Genomic DNA, 23,668 nt, shown 5'->3' on the forward strand with positions numbered 1-23,668 from the left:
GCTGGAATGGTTTTGGGGTGGATTTTGGGGTGATTTTTTTGGTTTTTGGGGTGATTTTTGGGGTGATTTTTCTGGTTTTTGGGGTGATTTTGGGGTGATTTTTGGGGTGATTTTTTTGGTTTTTGGGGTGATTTTTAGAGTGATTTTTCTGGTTTTTGGGGTGATTTTGGGGTGATTTTTGGGGTGATTTTTGGGGTGATTTTTCTGGTTTTTGGGGTGATTTTTGGGGTGACTTTTGGGGTTATTTTTTTGGTTTTTGCGGTGATTTTGGGGTGATTTTTTTGGTTTTTGGGGTGAATTTTGGGGTGATTTTGGTGTTTTTCACCTCTTGGCCAGGGCCACGTGTGCCTGGGGGGCGCTGTAGGCGCTGGAATGGTTTTGGGGTGGATTTTGGGATGATTTTTAGCATTTTTCAATGGGATTTTCTGGTTTTTGGGGTTTCTGGGTGTGATTTTTTTGGATTTTGGGGTGATTTTTCTGGTTTTTGGGTTGTTTGTCACCTCTCGGCCAGGGCCACGTGTGCCTGGGGGGCGCTGTAGGCGCTGGTGATGACGAGCTGGGAGCCGTCGATGCGGCTGCAGAGCAGGTCCGAGATCACCTCCTGTGCGTGGGCCACGGCCCCTTGGGGGTCCCTGCGAAAAATGGGGGTTTAGGGAGCCAAAACTGAACCAAATCCACCCAAAATCCAGCCCAGAACCCACCCAGATCTGCCAAAGGAACCTTGGGGGTCCCTGCGAAAAATGGGCTCAGGGAGCCCAAATTCACCCAAATTCATCCAAAAATCACCCCAGACTGAGCCTAACTGACCCCAAAACTGCCTCCAAACTGACCCAAAATTGACCCCAAATCCATCCCAAACTGACCCAAAACTGATCTAAAATCCATCCCAAAACGACCCAAAACAACCCCAAACTGACTTAAAAACGGACCCAAACCTGACCCAAATCCACCCAAAATCCAGCCCAGAACCCAGCCAGATCTGCCAATGGAACCCTGGGGGTCCCTGCGAAAAATGGGGGGTCAGGGAGCCCAAAACTGAACCAAAATCCACCCAAAATCCACCCAAAATCCAGCCCAGAACCCACCCAGAGCGGGCCTGAGATCACCTGGGGGTCCTGCAAAAAACGGGGGTCAGGGAGCCCAAATCCACCCAAATTCATCCCAAAAATCACCCCAAACTGAGCCTAACTGACCCCAAAACTGATGCAAAACTGACCCCAAACTGACCTAAAAACGGACCCAAAACCAACCCCAAATCCATCCCAAACTGACCCAAAAACGGACCCCAAATCCATCCCAAACTGACCTAAAAATTGACCTTAAATTGACTCAAATCCATCCTAAATCCATCCCAAAACTGACCCCAAAACTGACCCTAAATTCACCCAAAACAGCCTCAAAACTGACCCAAAATCCACCCCAAAAGTGACCCAAATCCATCCTAAAATGACCCAAAAAGTGACCCCAAATCCACCCTAAATCCAGCCCAAACTGACCCCAAAACAACCCCAAAACTGACCCCAAACTGACCAAAAAATGGACCCCAAACTCATCCCAAACTGACCCCAAACTGACCCTAAATCGACCCCAAACCCACCCAATTTCTGCTTTTGATTTCCCCATTTTCTGCCCCATTTTGGTCATTTTTTGGCCGATTTTCTCCATTTTTTCACCGTTTTTTCCCCATTTTTCCCCATTTCTCACCTGTGCAGGAGGATCCTCCTCAGGCAGCCGTCACCAGGTCCCATTTTTGGGCTGTTTCTCCATTATTTCCCCATTTTTAGGCCTATTTTCACCATTTTTTCACCGATTTTCACCATTTTTTCACCGTTTTTCCCCATTTTTCCCCATTTCTCACCTGTGCAGGAGGATCCTCCTCAGGCAGCCGTGCCCAGGTTGGCAGCCAGGGGACAGTTGTCCCTCCTGACGGCCTCCAGCCCTTTGCAGTCCAGTCTGGGGGCGCCCCCCGAGCCCCCGGGGAGCAGAGGCCGGCGCAGCGCTTCTTGCTGATCAGCAGGTACACCTGGAAATGCCAAAATTCACCCCAAAACTCACCCCACACCCTTCTCATATTTACCCAGGATTTTTAGGATTTTTTTTAGATTTTTTTTACATTTTTTTTAGATTTTTTTTAGATTTTTTTGGATTTTTTTTAGATTTTTTTTAGATTTTTTTTTACATTTTTTTTAGATTTTTTTCCGCGATTTTTTAGCTATTTTTTAGTATATTTTAGATTTTTCTCCACTGTTTTTTAACTGGTTTTAAATATTTTTTTAGATTTTTTTTAGATTTTTTTTAGATTTTTTAGATTTTTTTCCGTGATTTTTAGCTGTTTTTTAGTGTATTTCAGATTTTTCACCCGCATTTTTTAACTGGTTTTAAATATTTTTTTAGATTTTTTTTTCTCCTATTTTTTAGTATATTTAGATTTTTCTCCCTCATTTTTTTAGCCGGCTTTTTACTATTTTTTAGCTATTTTTAAATATTTTTTTAGATTTTTTTCTCCTATTTTTTAGTATATTTTAGATTTTTCTCCTCCATTTTTTTAGCTGGCTTTTTACTATTTTTAACTATTTTAAATATTTTTTTAGATTTTTTTTCTCCTATTTTTTAGTATATTTTAGATTTTTCTCCCCCATTTTTTAGCTGGCTTTTTCCTATTTTTTTATTATTTTATTTGCATTTTTATTTTATTATTATGTTACCATTTAAAATATTTTTTTTAATATAAATTTTAAATTTTTGGGTTTAAATTTCATATTTATTTGCAAATATTATTTTACTATTTTAAAATATTTTTTTACATTTTTTTCTCCTGTTTTTTAGCTATTTCCCCCCGAAAACCCCCAAAATTCACCCTAAAAAACCCAAATTTCCCTGTCAAAAACCCCCAAAATTCACCCTAAAAAACCCCAAATTTCCCTGTCAAAAACTCCAATTTCTCTCTAAAAAACCCTAAATTTCTCCCTCAAAAAAACCCAAATTTCCCCCTAAAAAACCCAAATTTCCCCCTCAAAAATCCAAATTTCCCCTAAAAAAACCCAAATTTCCCCCTCAAAAATCCCCAAATTTCCCCCTAAAAAAACCCAAATTTCCCCCTCAAAAATCCCCAAATTTTCCCCTAAAAAAACCCAAATTTCCCCTCAAAAATCCCCAAATTTTCCCCTAAAAAAACCCAAATTTCCCCCTCAAAATCCCCCAAATTTCCCCCTCAAAAACCCCAAAATTCCCTTTAAAAAACCCCAAATTTCCCCTCAAAAACCCCAAATTTCCCCTCAAAAACCCTCAAAATTCCCCCTAAAAATCCCTTTAAAAACACAAAACTCCCCTGAAATACCCCCCTAAAAAAACCCAAATTTCCCCCTCAAAAACCCCCAAAATTCCCTTTAAAAAACCCCAAATTTCCCCCTAAAAAAACCCAAATTTTCACCTCAAAAACCCCCAAAATTCACCCTAAAAAACCCAAATTTCCCCTCAAAAATCCCCAAATTTCCCCTCAAAACCCCCAAATTCACTCTAAAAAAACCCCAAAATTTCCTCCTCAAAAACCCCCAAATTCCCTTTAAAAAACCCAAATTTCCCCCTCAAAATTCCCCCTAAAAATCCCTTTAAAAACACAAAACTCCCTGAAAAACCCCTAAAAAAACCTCAAATTTCCCCCTCAAAAACCCCAAATTTCCCCCTCAAAAACCCCCAAAATTCCCTTTAAAAAACCCAAATTTTCCCCTCAAGAACTCCCAAATTTCCCCTGAAAAACTCCAAAATTCACCTTAAAAAAACCCAAATTCCCCCTCAAAAACCCCCAAATTCACTCTAAAAAACCCCAAATTTCCCTGTCAAAAACCTCCAAAATTCGCCCTAAAAAACCCTAAATTTCCCCTCAAAAGACCCCAAATTTCCCTTTAAAAAACCCCAAATTTCCCCTCAAAATTCCCCCTAAAATCCCTTAAAAACACAAAACTCCCCTGAAAAACCCCCTAAAACTCACCCTAAAAAAACCCAAATTTCCCCCTAAAAAAACCCAAATTTCCCCCTCAAAATCCCCCAAAATTCACTCTAAAAAACCCCAAATTTCCCCGTCACAAACTCCCAAATTTCTCTCTAAAAAACCCCAAATTTCCCCCTAAAAAAACCCAAATTTCCCCCTCAAAAAACCCAAAATTTCCGCGTGCAAAAACCCAAATTTCCCCCTAAACAAACCCCAAATTTCCCCCTCAAAAACGCCCAAAGTTCACTCTAAAAACCCCCAAATTTCCCCCTCAAAAACCTCAAATTTCGCCCTCAAAAACCCCCAAAATTCCCCCTAAAAATCCCTTTAAAAACACAAAACTCCCCTGAAAAACCCCCTAAAACTCACCATAAAAAACCCAAATTTCCCCTAAAAAACCCAAATTTTCCCCTAAAAAACCCCAAAATTTCCCCATCTAAAACCCCCAAAATTCACCCTAAAAACCCTAAATTTCTCTCTCAAAAATCCCAAATTTTCCCCTAAAAAATCCCAAAATTCCCTTTTAAGAAACCCAAATTTCCCCTCAAAAACCCTCAAAATTTCCCCTAAAATTCCCTTTAAAAAACCCAAATTTCGCCCTCAAAAACCCAAAATTCACTCTAAAAAAACCCAAATTTCCCCTCAAAATCCCCAAAATTCCCTTTAAAAAACCCAAATTGCCCCCTAAAAATCCCTTTAAAAACACAAAACTCCCTGAAAAACACAAAAATTCCCCCGAAAAACCCCCAAATTTCCCCTGAAAAACCCCAAAATTCACCCTAAAAAAACCCAAATTTCCCCGTCACAAACTCCCAAATTTCCCCCTAAAAAAACCCAAATTTCCCCCAAAAACCCAAATTTCTCCCTCAAAAACCCCCAAAATTCCCTTTAAAAAACCCTAAATTTCCCCCTAAAAAACCCCAAAATTCCCTTTAAATACCCCGAATTTCCCTTTAAAGAACCTCAAAATTCCCCTAAAAATCCCTTTAAAAACACAAAACTCCCCTAAAAAACCCCCTAAAAAAACCTAAATTTCCCCCTAAAAAACCCAAATTTCCCCAAACCCCCAAACCCCCAAACCGCCCCAAAGCTCCCCAAATTCGCGTTTGACCTTCTCGAGCTGGAGCCGGATGGGGGCGGGGCAGTGCCCGGACACCCCCTGGGCAACGGCGCGGCCGCGGGCGGCGGCCTCGGGCACCGAGGGCACGGCCAGGCGGCACAGGACGGAATCCGTGTCACCGTACATCACCTGGGGATGCAAAAATTGGAATCAGCACCCCGAAAAACCCCAAAATCCCAAAAATCCCCATCAAAATCCACCCAGAAATGGCTGAAATACAAAAAAATCGCCATTGAAATGCCCCAAAATCCCACTAAAACAGCCCAGAATGGCACCGAGGGCACGGCCAGGTGGCACAGGATGGAATCTGTGCCACCATGAACAACCTGGGGGCGCAAAATTTGGGTTAGAAACGGAAAAAATGGGATCAGCACCTCGAAAAACCCCAATATCCCAAAAATCGCCATTGAAATCCACCCAGAAATGGCTGAAATGCCCCAAAATTCGGGTTAGGAACCCAAAAACCTCCCAAAAACCCTCCATGTGTGCCCAGGTGTGCTGTTACTGATGCCCAGCTGTGCCCAGCTGTGCCCAGGTGCATTGTTACCTGTACCAGGTGTGTTTGAAGCACACCCAGCTGTGCCCAGGTGTGTTACCTGTACCCAGGTGTATCTGAGGCTATCTCAGGTGTGCCCAGGTGTGCCCAGGTGTGCCCAGGTGTGTTGTTACCTGTACCAGGTGTGTTTAAAGCATGCCCAGGTGTGCCCAGGTGTGTCTCAGCTGTGCCCAGGTGTGTTACCTGTACCCAGGTGTGTCTGAGGCTATCTCAGGTGTGCCCAGGTGTGCCCAGGTGTGCCCAGGTGTGTTGTTACTCATGGCCAGGTGTGCCCAGGTGTGGTGTTACCCATACCAGGTGTGCCCACGTGTGTTTAAAGCATGCCCAGGTGTGCCCAGGTGTGTTTGAGGCATAGCCAGCTGTGCCCAGGTGCATTGTTACCTGTACCAGGTGTGCCCAGGTGTGCCCAGGTGTGCCCAGGTGTGTTGTTACCTGTACCAGGTGTGTTTCAAGCATGCCCAGGTGTGCCCAGGTGTGCCCAGGTGCGTTGTTACCTGTACCAGCTGTGCCCAGGTGTGCCCAGGTGTGCTGTTACTCATGCCCAGGTGTGCCCAGGTGTGCCCAGGTGTGCCCAGGTGCGTTGTTACCTGCACGTCCGGGTACTGGCTCTCCACCAGCTGCTTGGTTCTCTCGATCATCTGCCGCCCGAAACCCGTCACACTCTGCGGGGGACAGGTGAGGGTCAGGTGTGCCCAGGTGTGTGCCAGGTGTGTCCCTCAGGTGTGCCCAGGTGTGTGCCAGGTGTGTCCCTCAGGTGTGCCCAGGTGTGTGCCCAGGTGTGTTCATGTGTCCCTCAGGTGTGCAGAGGTGTGTTTATCTGTGCCCAGGTGTGTTTATCTGTGCCCAGGTGTGTTTACCTGTACCCAGGTGTGTGCCCAGGTGTGCCCAGGTGTGTTTATCTGTGCCCAGGTGTGTTACCTGTACCCAGGTGTGTGCCCAGGGTGTGCCCAGGTGTGTTTATCTGTGCCCAGGTGTGTTACCTGTGCCCAGGTGAGTTACCTGTGCTCACCTGTGATCTCTCCAGGCATGGCAGCCGCCCCGCCTGTGCCCGGTGAACCCGTACACGCTGTTGGCGCTGACCTTCAGTGCCAGCTGCCGCCCGTCCAGCACCTGGCGCCGCTCGGGGTCCTGCTCCTCGGCCAGCGCCGCCTTCACCCTGCGGGAGAGACACCTGGGCACACCTGGGCACACCTGGGCACACCTGGCACAAATCCCCATGGAAACCCCCCAAAAAATCCTGTGGAAATGGCCAAATATTCACCCAAATTCACCCAAATTCCCATTTCGGGTGCTGTGCCACCTTCACCCTGATGGGAGACACAGGTGAGCTCACCTGGGCACACCTGGGCACAAATCCCCATGGAAATCCCCAAAAAAATCCCCGTGGAAATGGCCAAAAATTCATCCAAATTCCCCAAATTTTACCCCAAAAATCCCCAAATTTTTTCCCAAAATCCCCAAATTTTACCCCAAAATCCCAATTTTTACCCCAAATTTTACCCCAAAAATCCCCAAATTTTACCCCAAATTTCCCAAATTTTACCCCAATTTTACACCAAATTGTCCCAAAAATCCCAAATTTTACCCCAAATTTTACCCCAAAATGCCCAAATTTTACCCCAAATTTTACCCCAAAAAACCCAAATTTTTTTCCCGAAAAATCCCCAAATTCTTTCCCCAAAATCTCCAAATTTTTACCCCAAAATCCCCAAATTTTACCCCCAAAATGCCCCAAATTTTACCCCAAATTTTACCCCAATTTTACCCCAAATTTTCCCCCAAATTTTCCCCCACATTTTCCCCACCTGCTCCTGGCCGCCAGCAGCCCCTCCAGGACCCGGGGCAGGACCCCCTGCGCACCCGCGGGGTCACAAAGAGCTGCCCGTGGGGGTGCGGATGAAATCCTCGGGGCCCAGCCTGTGGGAAACCAGTATGGACCAGTATGGACCAGTATAAACCAGTAGAGATCAGTATAGACCAGTATAAACCAATATGGATCAATAAACATCAATAGACATCAATATAAACCAATATAAACCAGTATGGACCCAGCTGCCCGTGGGGGTGCGGATGAAATCCTCGGGGCCCAGCCTGTGGGAAACCAGTATGGACCAGTACAGACCAGTATAAACCAGTATAGATCAATAGAAACCAATACGGATCAATAGAAACCAATATGGATCAATAAACACCATAAACATCAATAGAAACCAGTATAAACCAGTATGGACCCAGCTGCCCCGTGGAGGGTGTGGATGAAATCGTCGGGGCCCAGCCTGTGGGAAACCAGTACAAACCAGTATAGACCAGTATGGACCAGTATAAACCAGTATGGATCAGTATAGACCAGTATAGATCAGTATAAACCAATACGGATCAATAGAAACCAATATGGATCAATATAGATCAATAAACATCAATAGAAACCAGTATAGACCAGTATGGATCAATAACCATCAATATCAATCAGTATGGACCAGTATAAACCAGTATGGATCAATAGAAACCAATATGGATCAATAGAAACCAATATGGATCAATAGAAACCAATATGGATCAATAAACATCAATAGAAACCAGTATAGACCAGTATGGATCAATAACCATCAATATCAATCAGTATGGACCAGTATAAACCAGTACAAACCAGTATGGATCAATATAGATCAATAGAAACCAATATGGATCAACAAGCATCAATAGAAACCAGTATAGACCAATATGGATCACTAACCATCAATAAAAACCAGTATGGATCAATAGAAACCAGTATGGATCAATAAACACCAATATAAACCAATAGAAACCAGTATAGACCAGTACGGATCAATATAGATCAATAGAACCAATATGGATCAATAAACATCAATAGAAACCAGTATAAAATAACAGAAACCAGTATAGACCAGTATAGACCAGTACGAATCAATATATATCAATAGAAACCAATATGGATCAATAGAAACCAGTATAAATCAGTCCACACCAGTCTAAACCAGTCTAAACCAGTATGGACCATACGCAGGTACAGAGAGGAGAGCTCCCAGTCCAAACCAGTATAAACCAGTACAAAAAACGTACAAAAAATGTACAAAAAACGTACAAAAAATATACAAAAAATGTACCAAACCAGTCCAAACAAACCCAAACCAGTCCAAACCAGTATAAACCAGTACGAACCAGTATAAACCAGCCATTTTGGTGCCATTTTTGTGCCATTTAAAGCCATTTTAAGGGCACACCTGTAACTCCAGGTGACCCAGGTGCCATTTGGGGACATTTTGGGGACATTTTGGGGACATTTTGGGGACATTTTGGGCTCACCTGCAGCTCGGTGATGATGCCGTGGGGAACCTCCTCCTCCTGCTCGTGCAGGAAGTGGGCGCTGACGGCGTTGAGCGAGTACGAGCGCAGCTTGTGCTCCCGCAGCAGCACCTGGGCGCCAAAAACACCCAAAAACACCCCAAAATTCACCTGGGAAACCCCAAAAACACCCCAAAACACCCCAAAATTCACCTGGGGACCCAAAAACACCAAAACCAACTCAAAATTCACCTGGGGAACCCAAAAACACCCCAAAATTCACCTGGGGAACCCAAAATTCACCTGGGGATCCCGAAATTCACCTGGGGAACCCCAAAAACACCCCAAAAACACCCCAAAAACACCCCAAAATTCACATGGGGACCCAAAAACACCCCAAAATTCACCTGGGAACCCCAAAAACCCCAAAAACACCCAAAATTCACATGGGGACCCAAAAACACCCCAAAACCACCCCAAAATTCACCTGGGGAACCCAAAATTCACCTGGGGACACAAGAAACACCCCAAAAACACCCCGAAATTTACCTGGGAACCCCAAAAACACCCCAAAAACACCCCAAAATTCACCTGGGGACCCAAAAACACCAAAAACAACTCAAAATTCACCTGGGGAACCCCAAAAACACCCCAAAATTCACCTGGGGAACCCAAAATTCACCTGGGGATCCCGAAATTCACCTGGGGAACCCCAAAAACACCCAAAATTCACATGGGGACCCAAAAACACCCCAAAATTCACCTGGGAACCCCAAAAACCCCAAAAACACCCCAAAATTCACATGGGGACCCAAAAACACCCCAAAACCACCCCAAAATTCACCTGGGGAACCAAAATTCACCTGGGGACACAAAAACACCCCAAAACACCCCGAATTTACCTGGGAACCCCAAAAACACCCCAAAAACACCCCAAAATTCACCTGGGGAACCCCAAAAACACCCCAAAATTCACCTGGGGACACAAAAACACCCCAAAAACACCCCGAAATTTACCTGGGAACCCAAAAAACACCCCAAAAACACCCCCAAATTCACTTGGGGAACCCCAAAACACCCCCAAAACACCCCAAAATTCACCTGGGAGCCCCAAAATTCACCAGGGGATCCCAAAATTTACCTGGGGAGTTCAAAGCTGTCCCCAAATCACTCCCAGGTGTACCCAGGTGTGTCCCAGATGTGTCCAGGTGTGTCCCAGGTGTGTCCCAGATGTGTTTTACCCTCGCAGGTGTATCTCAGGTGTATCCCAGGTGTGCCCAGGTGTGTCCCAGGTGTGCTTTATCCCCTCCCAGGTGTGCCCAGGTGTTTTACCCTCCCAGGTGTGTCCAGGTGTGCCCAGGTGTGCCCAGGTGTGCCCCTCACCTGCAGCATGTCCAGGGTCACCCTCCCAGGTGTGTTTTACCCCCTCAGGTGTATCTCAGGTGTGTCCCAGGTGTGCCCAGGTGTGCCCAGGTGTGCCCCTCACCCGCAGCATGTCCAGGGTCACCCTCCCAGGTGTATCCCAGGTGTGCCCAGGTGTGTTTCACCCCTCCCAGGTGTGCCCAGGTGTGTCCAGGTGTGCCCAGGTGTGCCCTCACCTGCAGCATGTCCAGGGTGACCCTGCCGGGCGTGGTCACCACCTTGCCCTCCCTGCGGCCGAGCTGGCGGCTCTGGAACGCCGAATCCTTCACCTGCGACGGCGCCCCCCGCACCCGGCCCAGGTACGGGAACGACGGCACCTGGGACAGGTGGGACAGGTGGGAGAGGGGCTGGGGACACCTGGGACAGGTGAGACAGGTGGGAGAGGGGCTGGGGACACCTGGGACAGGTGAGGGACAGGTGAGAGAGGGGCTGGGGACACCTGGGACAGGTGAGACAGGTGAGAGACACGTGAGGGACCCCCCGCACCCGGCCCAGGTACGGGAACGACGACACCTGGGACAGGTGAGACAGGTGAGACAGGGGCTGGGGACACCTGGGACAGGTGGGACAGGTGAGAGACACGTGAGGGACCCCCCGCACCCGGCCCAGGTATGGGAATGAATCCACCTGGGACAGGTGGGACAGGTGAGGGACTTGGGGACACCTGGGACAGTTGAGGGACAGGTGAGGGGCTGGGGACACCTGAGGGACCTCCCTGACCCAGTGCAGGTACGGGAACGAGTCCACCTGTGACAGGTGAGGGACAGGTGAGAGAGGGGCTGGGGACACCTGGGACAGGTGAGGGACACGTGAGGGACACGTGAAGGACACCTGGGGACACATGAGAGACAGGTGAGGGACAGGTGAGGGACAGGTGAGGGGCTGGGGACACCTGAGGACACCTGAGGGACCCCCCGCACCCGGCCCAGGTACAGGAACGAATCCACCTGGGACAGGTGAGGGACTTGGGGACACCTGGGACCGGTGAGAGAGGGGCTGCGGACACCTGGGGACACCTGGGACAGGTCAGGGACCCCCCGCACCCGGCCCAGGTACGGGAACGAATCCACCTGGGACAGGTGAGGGACAGGTGGGAGAGGGGCTGGGGACACCTGGGGACACCTGGGACAGGTGAGAGACCCCCCCGGGACCCAGCCCAGGTACGGGAATGAATCCACCTGGGACAGGTGAGAGACAGGAGAGGGACTTGGGGACACCTGGGACAGGTGAGGGACAGGTCAGGGACAGATGAGAGACCCCCCTGACCCAGCCCAGGTACGGGAACGAATCCACCTGGGACAGGTGAGGGACAGGTGAGGGACTTGGGGACACCTGGGAGGGGTTTGGGGACATCAGGGGGGTCCCAGGTGTGTCTCACCTGCAGCACCTGCGCCCTCTGGATCAGGTAGGGCAGGTGGAAGTTGTGGATTTTGGGGGCTCCCTGGGATTTGGCATTTTTTGAGGATTTATTGTGGATTTTTTTGTGGATTTTTTGGGCGATTTTTTAGGGAATTTTTGGGGGTTTTTTTGGGATTTTTTGGGGTTCCCAGGTGTGTCCCAGGTGTGTCTCACCTGTAACACCTGCGCCCTCTGGATCAGGTAGGGCAGGTCGAAGTTGTGGATGTTGTAGCCCGTGATCACGTCGGGGTCCACGATGCCAACGAACTCTGCAAACGACTGGGACGGAGGGATCCAAAATCCCCATTTTTCACCCCAAAATGTCCATTTTTTACCCCCCAAATCCACAGATTTTATCCTAACATCCATGGGGGTTTTTTAGCCTGAAATCCTCATTTTTTTACCCCAAAAATCCCACTTTTTACTCCAAAATTCCTGTGATTTTTACCAAAAAAAATCCCCATTTTATACCCCCAAATTCACATATTTTACCTCAAAATCTCTGGGGTTTCTACCCCAGAATCCCTGGGATTTTTACCTCAAATTCCCATTGTTTTTTACCCCAAAATCCCTCGGGTTTTTACCCCAAAATCCCCATTTTTCACCCCAAATCTCCCACCTGCAGCAGGTCCCTCTCGCTGTCGAAGCTCCGCACGGTGGCTCCAAAACCACCCCTGAAACTCCCCCAAATCTCACCCAAAATCGCCCCAAATCCCCTCCAAACCCTTCCCAGACCCCTCCAAGTTCCCCCAAACCCCAAAATCCTCATTTTTAACCCCAAAATCCCCATTTTTCACCCCAAAATGCCCGCCTGCAGCAGGTCCTTTTCACTGTCAAAGCTTCTGACGGCAGCTCCAAAACCACCCCCGAAACTCCCCGAAATCTCACCCAAAACCCCCCAAATTTCTGCCAAACCCTTCCCAGACCCCTCCAAGTTCCCAAAAACCCCAAAATGCCCATTTTTAACCCCAAAATCCCCATTTTTCACCCCAAAATTCCCACCTGCAGCAGGTCCCTCTCAGTGTCAAAGCTCCTGACGGTGGCTCCAGAACCACCCCTGAAATTCCCCCAAATCTCACCCAAATCGCCCCAAAACCACCCAAAATCACCCCAAACTCCCCTCCAAACCCCTCCAAGTTCCCAAAACCCCAAAATCCTCATTTTTAACCCAAAATCCACAATTTTTTACCCCAAAATCCCCACCTGCAGCAGGCTCTTTTCACTGTCAAAACTCTGCACGGTAGCTCCAAAACCACCCCCAAAACCTCCCCAAATCACCCCAAATCCCCTCCAAACCCTTCCTAAACCCCTCCAGATTCCCCCAAACCCCAAAATCCCCATTTTTCACCCCAGAATTCCCACCTGCAGCAGGTCCCTCTCAGTGTCAAAGCTCCGCACGGTGGCTCCAAAACCACCCCTGAAACTCCCCCAAATCTCACCCAAAATCGCCCCAAAACCACCCAAAATCGCCCCAATCCCCTCCAAACCCTTCCCAGACCCCTCCAAATTCCCCCAAATCCCAAAATGCCCATTTTTCACCCCAAAATGCCCACCTGCAGCAGGTCCCTCTCGCTGTCGAAGCTCCTGACCGTGGCCCCGCGCAGGGGGGCGCAGCTGAGCAGGGTGAACACGACCCTCAGGAAAGGCTCCTGCGCCCCCTGGCGCAGCGCCACGGCCGCGATGGCGATCACCGGGTCCTGCTGCGGCTCCGGGAACACCCCTGGCACCCAGAAAACGCCAAAATTCACCCCAAAATCGGCTCCGGCACCCCGAAAAACCCCAAAAACGGCCCCAAAAACCCCAAAAACCGCCCAGAAAATGCTTCGCTACAGCGACCCCTGGTGGCCGAAAAGTGGAACTGCAGCTCAAAATACACAACGCAAAATTGAACGGAATTTACCCAAAATTGTGCAAAAAACCTCAAAATTCAGCTAAGAAGCCCCAAAACTGAGTGCAAGATCCCAAAATCGAGTACAGAACCCCAAAAATGACCCTAAAATCCCCTAAAATGGCCCCATCGTGCAACGGCCCCTGGTGGCCGAAAAGTGGAACTGCAGCTCAAAATACACAACGCAAAATTGGACGGAATTTACACAAAAAACCCCAATTCTGAGACAAAGAACCCCAAAATTCAGCTAAAAAGCCCCAATTCTGAGTCCAAGATCCCAAAATCGAGTACAGAACCCCAAAAATGACCCTAAAAACCCCTAAAATGGCCCCATCGTGCAGCGGCCCCTGGTGACCAAAAAGTGGAACTGCAGCTCCAGAGGCAAAACCCAAACTTGAACTGAAACCGCCCCAAATCCACTCCGGGACCCCAAAAAAGCCCCTGAAAACCCCGAAACTGCCCCAAATCCCTTCCCAGTCCATCCCAGTGCTCCTTTCACCCCTCCCAGTATATCCCAGTTTGTTCCAATGCCCCCAAACCCCTCCCAGAACCCATTTAACCCTTCCCAATCCCATTTAAACCCTCCCAAACCCCATTTAACCCCTCCCAGTCCATCCCAGTTTATCCCAGTTTGCCCAAACCCCTCCCAGTCCATCCCAGTCCCCATTTAACCCCATTTAACCCCTCCCAGTCCCCATTTAACCCCTCCCAAACCCCATTTAAACCCTCCCAGTCCATCCCAGTTTATCCCAGTTTGTCCCAAACCCCTCCCGGTCCATCCCAGTCCCCATTTAACCCCATTTAACCCCTCCCAGTCCCAATTTAACCCCTCCCAAACCTCTCCCAGTTTATCCCAGTTTGTCCCAAACCCCTCCCAGTCCCCATTTAACCCCAATTAACCCCTCCCAGTCCATCCCAGTTTGTCCCAGTCACCTTTCCCGCCGGCGCACTCGATGTCCAGGCTCAGCACCCTCAGCAGGCCCAGTCCCATTTAACCCCTCCCAAACCACTCCCAGTTTATCCAGTTTGTCCCAAACCCCTCCCAGTCCCCATTTAACCCCATTTAACCCCAATTAACTCCTCCCAGTCCATCCCAGTCTGTCCCAGTATATCCCAGTTTGTCCCAGTTACCTTCCCCGCTGGCGCACTCGATGTGCAGGCCCAGCGCCCTCAGCAGGCCCAGCCCCATTTAGCCCCATTTAACCCCTCCCAGTCCCCATTTAACCCCTCCCAAACCACTCCAGTTTGTCCCAAACCCCTCCCAGTCCCCATTTAACCCCATTTAACCCCATTTAACTCCATTTAACCCCAATTAACCCCATTTAACCCATCCCAGTCCGTCCCAGTTACCTTTCCTGCCGGCGCACTCGATGTCCAGGCTCAGCACCCTCAGCGGGGCCAAACCAATCCAGTCGCCCTCGGGGGGGTGACCCCGGAGCTCCCCCCAAACCGCATCGGCCTCCAGCTGGCACAATGTGGATTTCGGGGGGTCCTCGGGGGGATCTTGGGGTGAATTCAGAGGATTTTGGGCTGAATTCAGGTTTTGGGGTGGATCTGAGGGGTTTTGGGGGGGATCTGAGGGGTTTTGGGGGTCCCCCCTCCATTGGAACCGCCCTGGGGGCAGCTCCACCCAGCAGCAGCCGACCAGGCCCGAGTCCGCCATGAACCTGCAAAAGGGAATTTGGGAAATTTGGGGAAATTTTGAGAAATTTTGGGAAATTTTGGGGTTTTTGTAAAAAATTTGAGGGTTCAGGAGGGGATTGGGGGGTCTGGGAGGATTTTTGAGGGGATTTTGGGGAGATTTTTGGAGGATTTTTTGGGGTTTTTTGGATTAATGTGAGGATGTTTGAGGTGATTTTGGGGTGATTTGGGGATTTTTGGGGTGATTTTGAGGTGGATTTTTGGGAGGACTGCAGGAATTTTGGGGGATTTTTTTGGGGTAACTTGGGGATTTTTGAGGCGGAATTTTGGGGATTTTTGGGGGATTTTTTGGGGGATTTTTTTGGGGTAACTTGGGGATTTTTGAGGCGGAATTTTGGGGATTTTTTGGGGGATTTTTTTGGGGTAACTTGGGGATTTTTGGGGCGGATTTTCGGGAGGATTTTGGGGTGGTTTTGAGGTGATTTTGGGGTGGATTTTTGGGAGGATTTTGGGGTGATTTTGGGAATTTTTTTGGGGTAACTTGGGGATTTTTGAGGCGGGATTTTTGGGGATTTTTGGGGGATTTTTTGGGGTAACTTGGGGATTTTTGGGGCGGATTTTTGGGGTGATTTCAGGCTGATTTCGGGCTGATTTCGGGCTGATTTCAGGTGCTTTTTTACCGTATCTCGAAGTCGATGTTGGCCTCGAAGGGCGGCGCCGGCTGCACCCCCAGCGCCCCCCAGCGCAGCCCCCGCTCCAGCAGCCGCCGGGCCGGGGGCACCAGGCGGGGCAGGGAGACCCCAACCCGCACAAAGAGGCTCCGCTGACCCCCCTGGAACCCCAAAATACCTGAGGGGGACAAAAGGAAAGGTCACCCCCAAAAAAAACCCCGAAAAAATCCCTCGAAATTTGGGAGAAATAGCTCAAAAAACTCAATGGAAATCAGCCCCAAAAGGGTCTGAAAATAGCCAAAAAATGTCGCTTAAATCCACACAAAATAGGCCAAAAATATCCGCCAAAAACCCCCCTAAAATGCTCAAAAATACCCTCCAAAAATGCCCCCAAAATGCCAAAAAATGCCACAAAATACACCCAAAATGCCCCAAAAATATCCCCCAAAATGCCAAAAAAATCCCTCAAAATCCACCCAAAATGCCCCAAAATATCTGCCAAAAACACCCCCAAAATGCTCAAAAATACCCTCCAAAAATATCCCCCAAAATCCCAAAAAATTCCACAAAATACACCCAAAATGCCCCAAAAATATCCCTCAAAATGACCCAAAAATATCCCTCAAAATGCCAAAAAATCCCACAAAATACACCCAAAATGCCCCAAAAATATCTCCCAAAATCAGCCCCAAAAACCTCAAAAAACGCCTCAAAATTCAACCAAAATCACCCAAAAAAATCCCCAAAATTCAACCCCAACATGCCCCAAAAACCTCCAAAAATGCCCCAAAAATATTCCTCAAAATCAACCCAAAAACCTCCAAAAATGCCCCAAAATTGAAGCAAAATGACCTCAAAAATCCACCCTAAAATCAACGCAAAAACGTCCAAAATCAACCCAAAAATTAACCCCAAAAACCCCCAAATTGTTTAGGAAATCCCAATTTTGGGATGGTTTTTGATGATTTTTGGGCTTTTTTTGAGGCTTTTGGGAAATATTTTTTGGGATGATTTTGGGGGTTTTTGGGGAAGTTTTGGGGTTGATTTTGGGGCATTTTTTGGGGATTTTTTGGGCCATTTTGGTTGATTTTTGAAGCAATTTTTGACATTTCTTGAGTTATTTTGGAATTTTTGGGGTCGATTTTGGGGTGATTTTTGGAGCATTTTTGGAGGTTTTTCAGGCAGTTTTGGGTGATTTATTTTGGATCATTTCAGTTGATTTTTGGGGCATTTTTGGGGAATATTTTGAAATTTTCTGGGGCTGATTTTTGGGGCATTTTTGGAGGTTTTTGGGGTTGTATTTTGAGACCATTTTAGTTTATTTTTGGGGCATTTCTGAAGATTTTTGGGGATTATTTTTGGGGCATTTTTGGAGGTTTTTGGGGATTATTTTTGGGGCATTTCTGAAGACTTTTGGTGATTATTTTTGAGGGATTTTTGGACCACTTTTACCGTTAATTTGTGAGATTTTTAAGCTCATTTTTGTTGATTTTTTGCCCTATTTTTGCCGTTTTTTGCCCCATTTTTTTGCCGTTTTCCCCCATTTTTTTTTTTTATTTTCCCCCAAAATTCCCAATTTTTTTTGGGATTTTTCCTCACTCTGTTTCCGGACCAGCTGCAGCCCCAGGACGTTTTTGGGGGGCCCAAATTTGGGGTTCGCCCCCCTCTGCTCCCTCCTGAGCGCGGCCTCCAATTCCTGCTCCAGCGGCTCCAGGTGCGCCTCCGTCGCTCCTGGAAAACCCCAAAATCCCCAAAATTCACCCCAAAATCCCAAACATTTCCCACCTACAGATCCCAAAATCCCCAAAATCCCCAAAATCCCGCTGCAATTCGGAGCGAAAACGCCCCAAAATTTCAAATTCGCACCCAAAAATTCCCAATTTAAAAAAGAAAAATTTTAGTTTTCCACTTCACTTCCAAATTCCCAAAATCTGCCCCAAAATTCCCAGGATTCCACTGAAAATCCCACCCAAAAATCCCAAGTTCCAACGATTCTCCCAAAATTTCTGCAATATCCCAAAATTCCTCAAATTCTCACCCAAATCGCCCCCAAAATTCCCAAATTTTTCCTCAAATTCTCACAAATTCTCACCCAAATCAGCCCCAAAATTCCCAAATTTTTCCTGAAATCCCACCCAAATTCTCACCCAAATCACCCCCAAAATTCCCAAATTTTTCCTGAAATCGACCCCAAAAATTCAGCACAGAAACCTCTGAAATTCCACAAAAATTCCCAAAAAATTGGTTTAAAACGGCCCCAAAAATGGAAATTTTGGAGCTTTTGTGTGTCCAGGTGAGACCCCAAAATTCACCCCAAAATTTCTGAGAACAAAAAACCCCAAAATTCCGGAAAAAAATCCAAAAAAATTCCATTTTTGGGTGCAATTTTTGCCATTTTTGGGTCATTTTGAGCCAAATTTTCACAGGAATTTCGCAGAATTTTGGGGTTTTTTTCCCAGAATTTTGGGATTTTTTTTCCCAGAATTTTGAGGATTTTTCCCCAGAATTTTGGGGTTTTTTCCCTGAATTTTGAGGTTTTTTTCCCTGAATTTTGAGGTTTTTTTTCCCAGAATTTTGGGGGTTTTTTCCCAGAATTTTGAGATTTTTTTTTTCCCAGAATTTTGAGGTTTTTTTCCGGAATTTTGGGGGTTTTTTCCCAGAATTTTGAGTTTTTTTTCCAGAATTTTGGGGTTTTTTTCCCAGGATTTTGAGGTTTTTTTCCCAGAATTTTGAGGTTTTTTTCCCAGAATTTTGAGATTTTTTTTTCCCAGAATTTTGAGATTTTTTTTTCCCAGAATTTTGAGGGTTTTTTCCGGAATTTTGGGGGTTTTTTCCCAGAATTTTGAGGTTTTTTTCCAGAATTTTGGGGTTTTTTTCCCAGGATTTTGAGGTTTTTTTTCCCAGAATTTTGAGGTTTTTTTCCAGAATTTTGAGATTTTTTTTCCCAGAATTTTGAGATTTTTTTTTCTCAGAATTTTGAAGTTTTTTTCCCCGGAATTTTGGGGTTTTTTTCCCAGAATTTTGGGGGTTTTTTCCCAGAATTTTGAGATTTTTTTTTCCCAGAATTTTGAGGTTTTTTTCCGGAATTTTGGGGTTTTTTTCCCAGAATTTTGAGATTTTTTTTCCCAGAATTTTGAGGTTTTTTTCCGGAATTTTGGGGGTTTTTTCCCAGAATTTTGAGGTTTTTTTCCAGAATTTTGAGGTTTTTTTCCCAGAATTTTGAGGTTTTTTTCCAGAATTTTGGGGGTTTTTTCCCAGAATTTTGAGATTTTTTTTTCCCAGAATTTTGAGGTTTTTTTTCCGGAATTTTGGGGGTTTTTTCCCAGAATTTTGAGGTTTTTTTCCAGAATTTTGAGGTTTTTTTCCAGAATTTTGAGATTTTTTTTCCCAGAATTTTGAGATTTTTTTTTCTCAGAATTTTGAGTTTTTTTTCCAGAATTTTGGGGTTTTTTTCCTAGGATTTTGAGGTTTTTTTTCCAGAATTTTGAGGTATTTTTCCAGAATTTTGAGATTTTTTTTCCCAGAATTTTGAGATTTTTTCGCAGGAATTTTGGGGTTTTTTGGCTGAAAGATTTTGGGGTGAATTTTGGGGATTTTGGGGTCTCGCCTGGAGGAACTAAATCCGCACCAGAACCTCCAAAATTTCCATTTTTGGGCCATTTTGGGGCCGATTTTCACCGGAATTTCGCAGAATTTTGGGGTTTTTTCGCAGCGATGTTGGGGTTTGGGTGCTCGGGGGTTTTGGGGTGAAATGTTGGGATTTTGGGGCTCACCTGGGGGCGCCAGCACGTGGCAGTAGGGCTGAAGCCGCGCAGGCGGACGCTGCCGCTCCGCCCCTCCCCCGTCACCCCGAGCATGCGCAGGATGGGGGAGGGGCGGGGCCAGCCCGGGAACCCCCGCGGGGGAACGCCTGCGAAAAAACGGGAAAATTGGGAAAATTTGGAAAAATTGGGGGAATTTTGGGGATTTTGAGGGGGTTTTAGGGGAGATTTGGGGCGTTTTTGGGGGCATTTTTGGGGAGAAAATTGAGGAGGTTTGAGGAGGAATTTGAGGTTTTTTTGGGGGGGTTGCAGGGGCGGGAATTTGGAGAAAGAAATTCAGGAATTTGAAGGAATTTTGGGGGGCAAATTTGGGGATTTTGAGGGGTTTTTGAGGGGATTTTGAGGGGGATTTTAAGGGGGATTTTTGGGGTTTTTAGGGGATTTTGAGGGGGATTTTCAGGGGGATTTTTGGTGGTTTTTTGGGGGGATTTTCAGGGGGATTTTTGGGGGGATTTTTGTGGTTTTTGGGGGGATTTTCAGGGGGATTTTTGGGGGGATTTTCAGGGGGATTTTTGTGGTTTTTGGGGGGATTTTCAGGGGGATTTTTGGGGGGATTTTCAGGGTGATTTTGGGGTTCTTCAGGGTGATTTTGGGGCTCTCCATACCCACATAGTGGTCGATGTCCAGCTGCAGGATTTTAGGGTTTTTGGGGGGATTTTCAGGGGGATTTTTGGGGTTTTTGGGGGGATTTTGAGGGGGATTTTTGGGGGATTTTGGAGGTTTTTGGGGGGATTTTCAAGGGGATTTTTGTGGTTTTTGGGGGGATTTTCAGGGGGATTTTTGGGGGGATTTTTGTGGTTTTTGGGGGGATTTTCGGGGGGATTTTTTGGGGGGATTTTTGTGGTTTTTGGGGGGATTTTTGGGGGGATTTTCAGGGGGATTTTTCAGGGTGATTTTGGGGTGAATTTGGGGGGTTTTGGGGCTCCATACCCACATAGTGGTCGATGTCCAGCTACAGAATTTTTGGGGTTTTTGGGGGGATTTTCAGGGGGATTTTTGGGGGGATTTTTGTGATTTTCAGGGGGATTTTTTGGGGGATTTTCAGGGTGATTTTGAGGTGAATTTGGGGGGGATTTTTTGGGTTTTTGGGGGGATTTTCGGGGGGATTTTTGTGATTTTCGGGGTGATTTTTGGGGGTTTTTCAGGGTGATTTTGGGGTGAATTTGGGGGTTTTGGGGCTCTCCATACCCACATAATGGTCGATGTCCAGCTGCAGAATTTTGGGGTTTTTGGGGGCATTTTTGGGGGGATTTTTGTGGTTTTTGGGGGGATTTTCAGGGGGATTTTTGTGGGTTTTTGGGGGGATTTTTGTGGTTTTTGGGGGGATTTTCGGGGGGATTTTTGGGGTTTTTCAGGGTGATTTTGGGGCTCCATACCCACATAGTGGTCGATGTCCAGCTGCAGGAACGTGAGGGTCTCGGGGGGCTGTGGGGGAGGGGCCGGGCGGCGCCACCTGGGGGGCACCTCCCCCACAAAGAGCGACCCTGGGGGGAAAATGGGGTTAAACCGGGGAAAAAACGGCAAAAAAAAATCAAATTAAAGCAGAGAAAAACACCCTCAGAAATCACCAAAACTCCTCAGAAATAAAATTAAAAAAATCCTAAAAATTCCCCAAAAAATCAAAATAAAAACCCCCCCAAAAAAAACCAAAAAATCAAAATAAAAACTCCAAAGATTCAAAATAAAAGTCTCAAAAAAAACCCCAAAAATCAAAATAAAAACCCGCCAAAAACCCCAAAAAATCAAAATAAAAACCACAAAAAAATCAAAATAAAAACCCCAAAAAATCAAAATAGAAACCCAAAAAAAATCCCCAAAAAATCAAAATAAAAACACCAAAAAAACCCCAAAAAATCAAAATAAAATCCCCAAAAAAATCCCAATAAATCCCAAATAAATTCCCTCAAAAATCCCAATAAACAACCCCACAAAAACCCCATTAAATCCCAAAAAAAACCCCAAAAAAATCAAAATAAAAACCCCAAAAAAACCAAAAAATATCAAAATAAAACCCCCAAAAAACTCCCAAAAAATCAAAATAAAAACCCCAAAAAATCAAAATAAAAACCCCAAAAAAAAACAAAAAATCAAAATAAAAACTCCAAAAATTCAAAATAAAAGCCTCCAAAAAAACCCTAAAAAATCAAAATAAAAATCCCAGAAAATCAAAATAAAAAGACCCAAAAACCACAAAAAATCAAAATAAAAACCCCAAAAAATCAACATAAAACCCCCCCAAAAAAACCCTAAAAAATCAAAATAAACACCCCCAAAAATCAAAACAAAAACCCCCCAAAAAGACCCTAAAAAATCAAAATAAAAACCCTCAAAAAACCCCAAAAAATCAAAATAAAAACCCCAAAAAATCACAATAAAAACCTCCAAAAAACTCCTAAAAAATCAAAATAAAAACCCCAGAAAATCAAAATAAAAAGCCAAAAAAAACCCAAAAATTCAAAATAAAATCCCATAACTTCAAAATAAAAACCCCAAAAAAAAATCAAAATAAAAAGCCAAAAAAACCCCCCAGAAATTCAAAATAAAAGCCCCAAAAAACCCCCAAGAAATCAAAATAAAAACCCCCCAAAAAACCAAAATAAAAACACCCCAAAAAAACCCCTAAAAAATCAAAATAAAAACCCTAAAAAATCGCAATAAAAACCAAAAAGAACCCCTAAAAATCAAAATAAAAAACCCAGAAAATCAAAATAAAAACCCCCAAAAAAACCCCCAAAAAATCAAAATAAAAACCCCAAAAATCAAAATAAAAACCTCCCACAAAAACTCTAAAAAATCAAAATAAAAACCCCAAAAAAATCAAAATAAACACCCCAAAAAAACCCCTAAAAATCAAAATAAAAACCCAAAAAAATCAAAATAAAAACCCCAAAAAACCCCCAAAAGAACACCAAAAAATCAAAATAAAAACCCCAAAAATTCAAAATAAACACCCCAAAAAAAACCCTAAAAAACCAAAATAAAAACCCCCAAAAAACCCCAAAAATTCAAAATAAAAACGCAAAAAAATCAAAATAAAAACCCCAAAAAATCAAAAAAAACACCCCAAAAAAACCCCCAAAAAATCAAAATATAACCCCCAAAAAATCATAATAAACACCCCAAAAAACCCCCAAAAATTCAAAATAAAAACCCCAAAAATTCAAAATAAAAACCCCAAAAAAACCCTAAAAAAAAAAACCCAAAAAATCAAAATAAAAGCCCAAAAAAACCCCAAAAATCAAAATAAAAACCCCCCAAAAAACCCCAAAAAATCAAAATAAAAACCCCCCAAAAAATCCCCAAAAACTCAAATTAAAAACCCCAAAAAATCAAAATAAAAACCCAAAAAATCCCAAATAAAACCCCAATGATTTCAGTCGTGTTCTCGCCGCTGGGCTGGCTGTGGGGGTCCGGGGGCTGCCCCTCCCCCAGCCCCAGCTCCTCCTCCAGCTCCTCCCGTTCCCCCAGTTGGGCCAATTCCTCCTCAAACTGGGAGCGGCCCCGCGGCCCCGCCCGGAAACGCTGCAATGGGGAAAATTGGGGAAAATTTGGGGGAAAATTGGGTGAAAAGTGGGGACACCTTGTCGCTGTTCACCTGCATTTGCATAGTTAATGAGCTCATTTGCATGCCTAATTAGTGCCGGCATCATCAGGATTAAGTATGGTTCATAATTATAGCAGTTGATTATCGGTTAATATAGCATTGTGCTGTTGTAATACCTGACACTGCCAGTACACCTTGTGGCTGTTCACCTGGGATTTGCATAATTAATGAGCTCATTTGAATGCCTAATTAGTGCCCACATAATCAGGATTACGTACGATACATAATTATAGTAGTTGATTATCAGTTAATATAG

General features: G+C 45.5%; 1 protein-coding gene across 1 annotated transcript; it reads right to left on the minus strand.

Annotated features, from left to right (window-relative positions):
- Positions 1–500: 500 nt before the first annotated feature.
- On the minus strand, positions 501–23,455 carry LOC141731936 (DNA polymerase delta catalytic subunit-like; the record flags this gene model as incomplete). Its single annotated transcript, XM_074559240.1, is given in 21 exon segments — positions 501–632; positions 1,859–1,883; positions 1,886–1,960; positions 1,963–2,023; positions 5,100–5,237; positions 6,252–6,326; positions 6,674–6,711; positions 6,714–6,820; positions 7,470–7,581; positions 7,713–7,755; positions 8,989–9,099; positions 10,566–10,706; positions 11,962–12,066; positions 13,341–13,507; positions 15,026–15,342; positions 15,997–16,165; positions 17,587–17,718; positions 19,761–19,897; positions 21,185–21,292; positions 23,198–23,291; positions 23,404–23,455. Coding segments are annotated over 21 exon segments (2,339 nt in total), but the record flags the coding sequence as incomplete, so codon positions are not given.
- Between the last annotated feature and the right edge of the window lie 213 nt (positions 23,456–23,668).

Source organism: Zonotrichia albicollis, chromosome 26 (genome assembly GCF_047830755.1).
Source record: "Zonotrichia albicollis isolate bZonAlb1 chromosome 26, bZonAlb1.hap1, whole genome shotgun sequence".
Classification (NCBI taxonomy): Eukaryota; Metazoa; Chordata; class Aves; order Passeriformes; family Passerellidae; genus Zonotrichia; species Zonotrichia albicollis.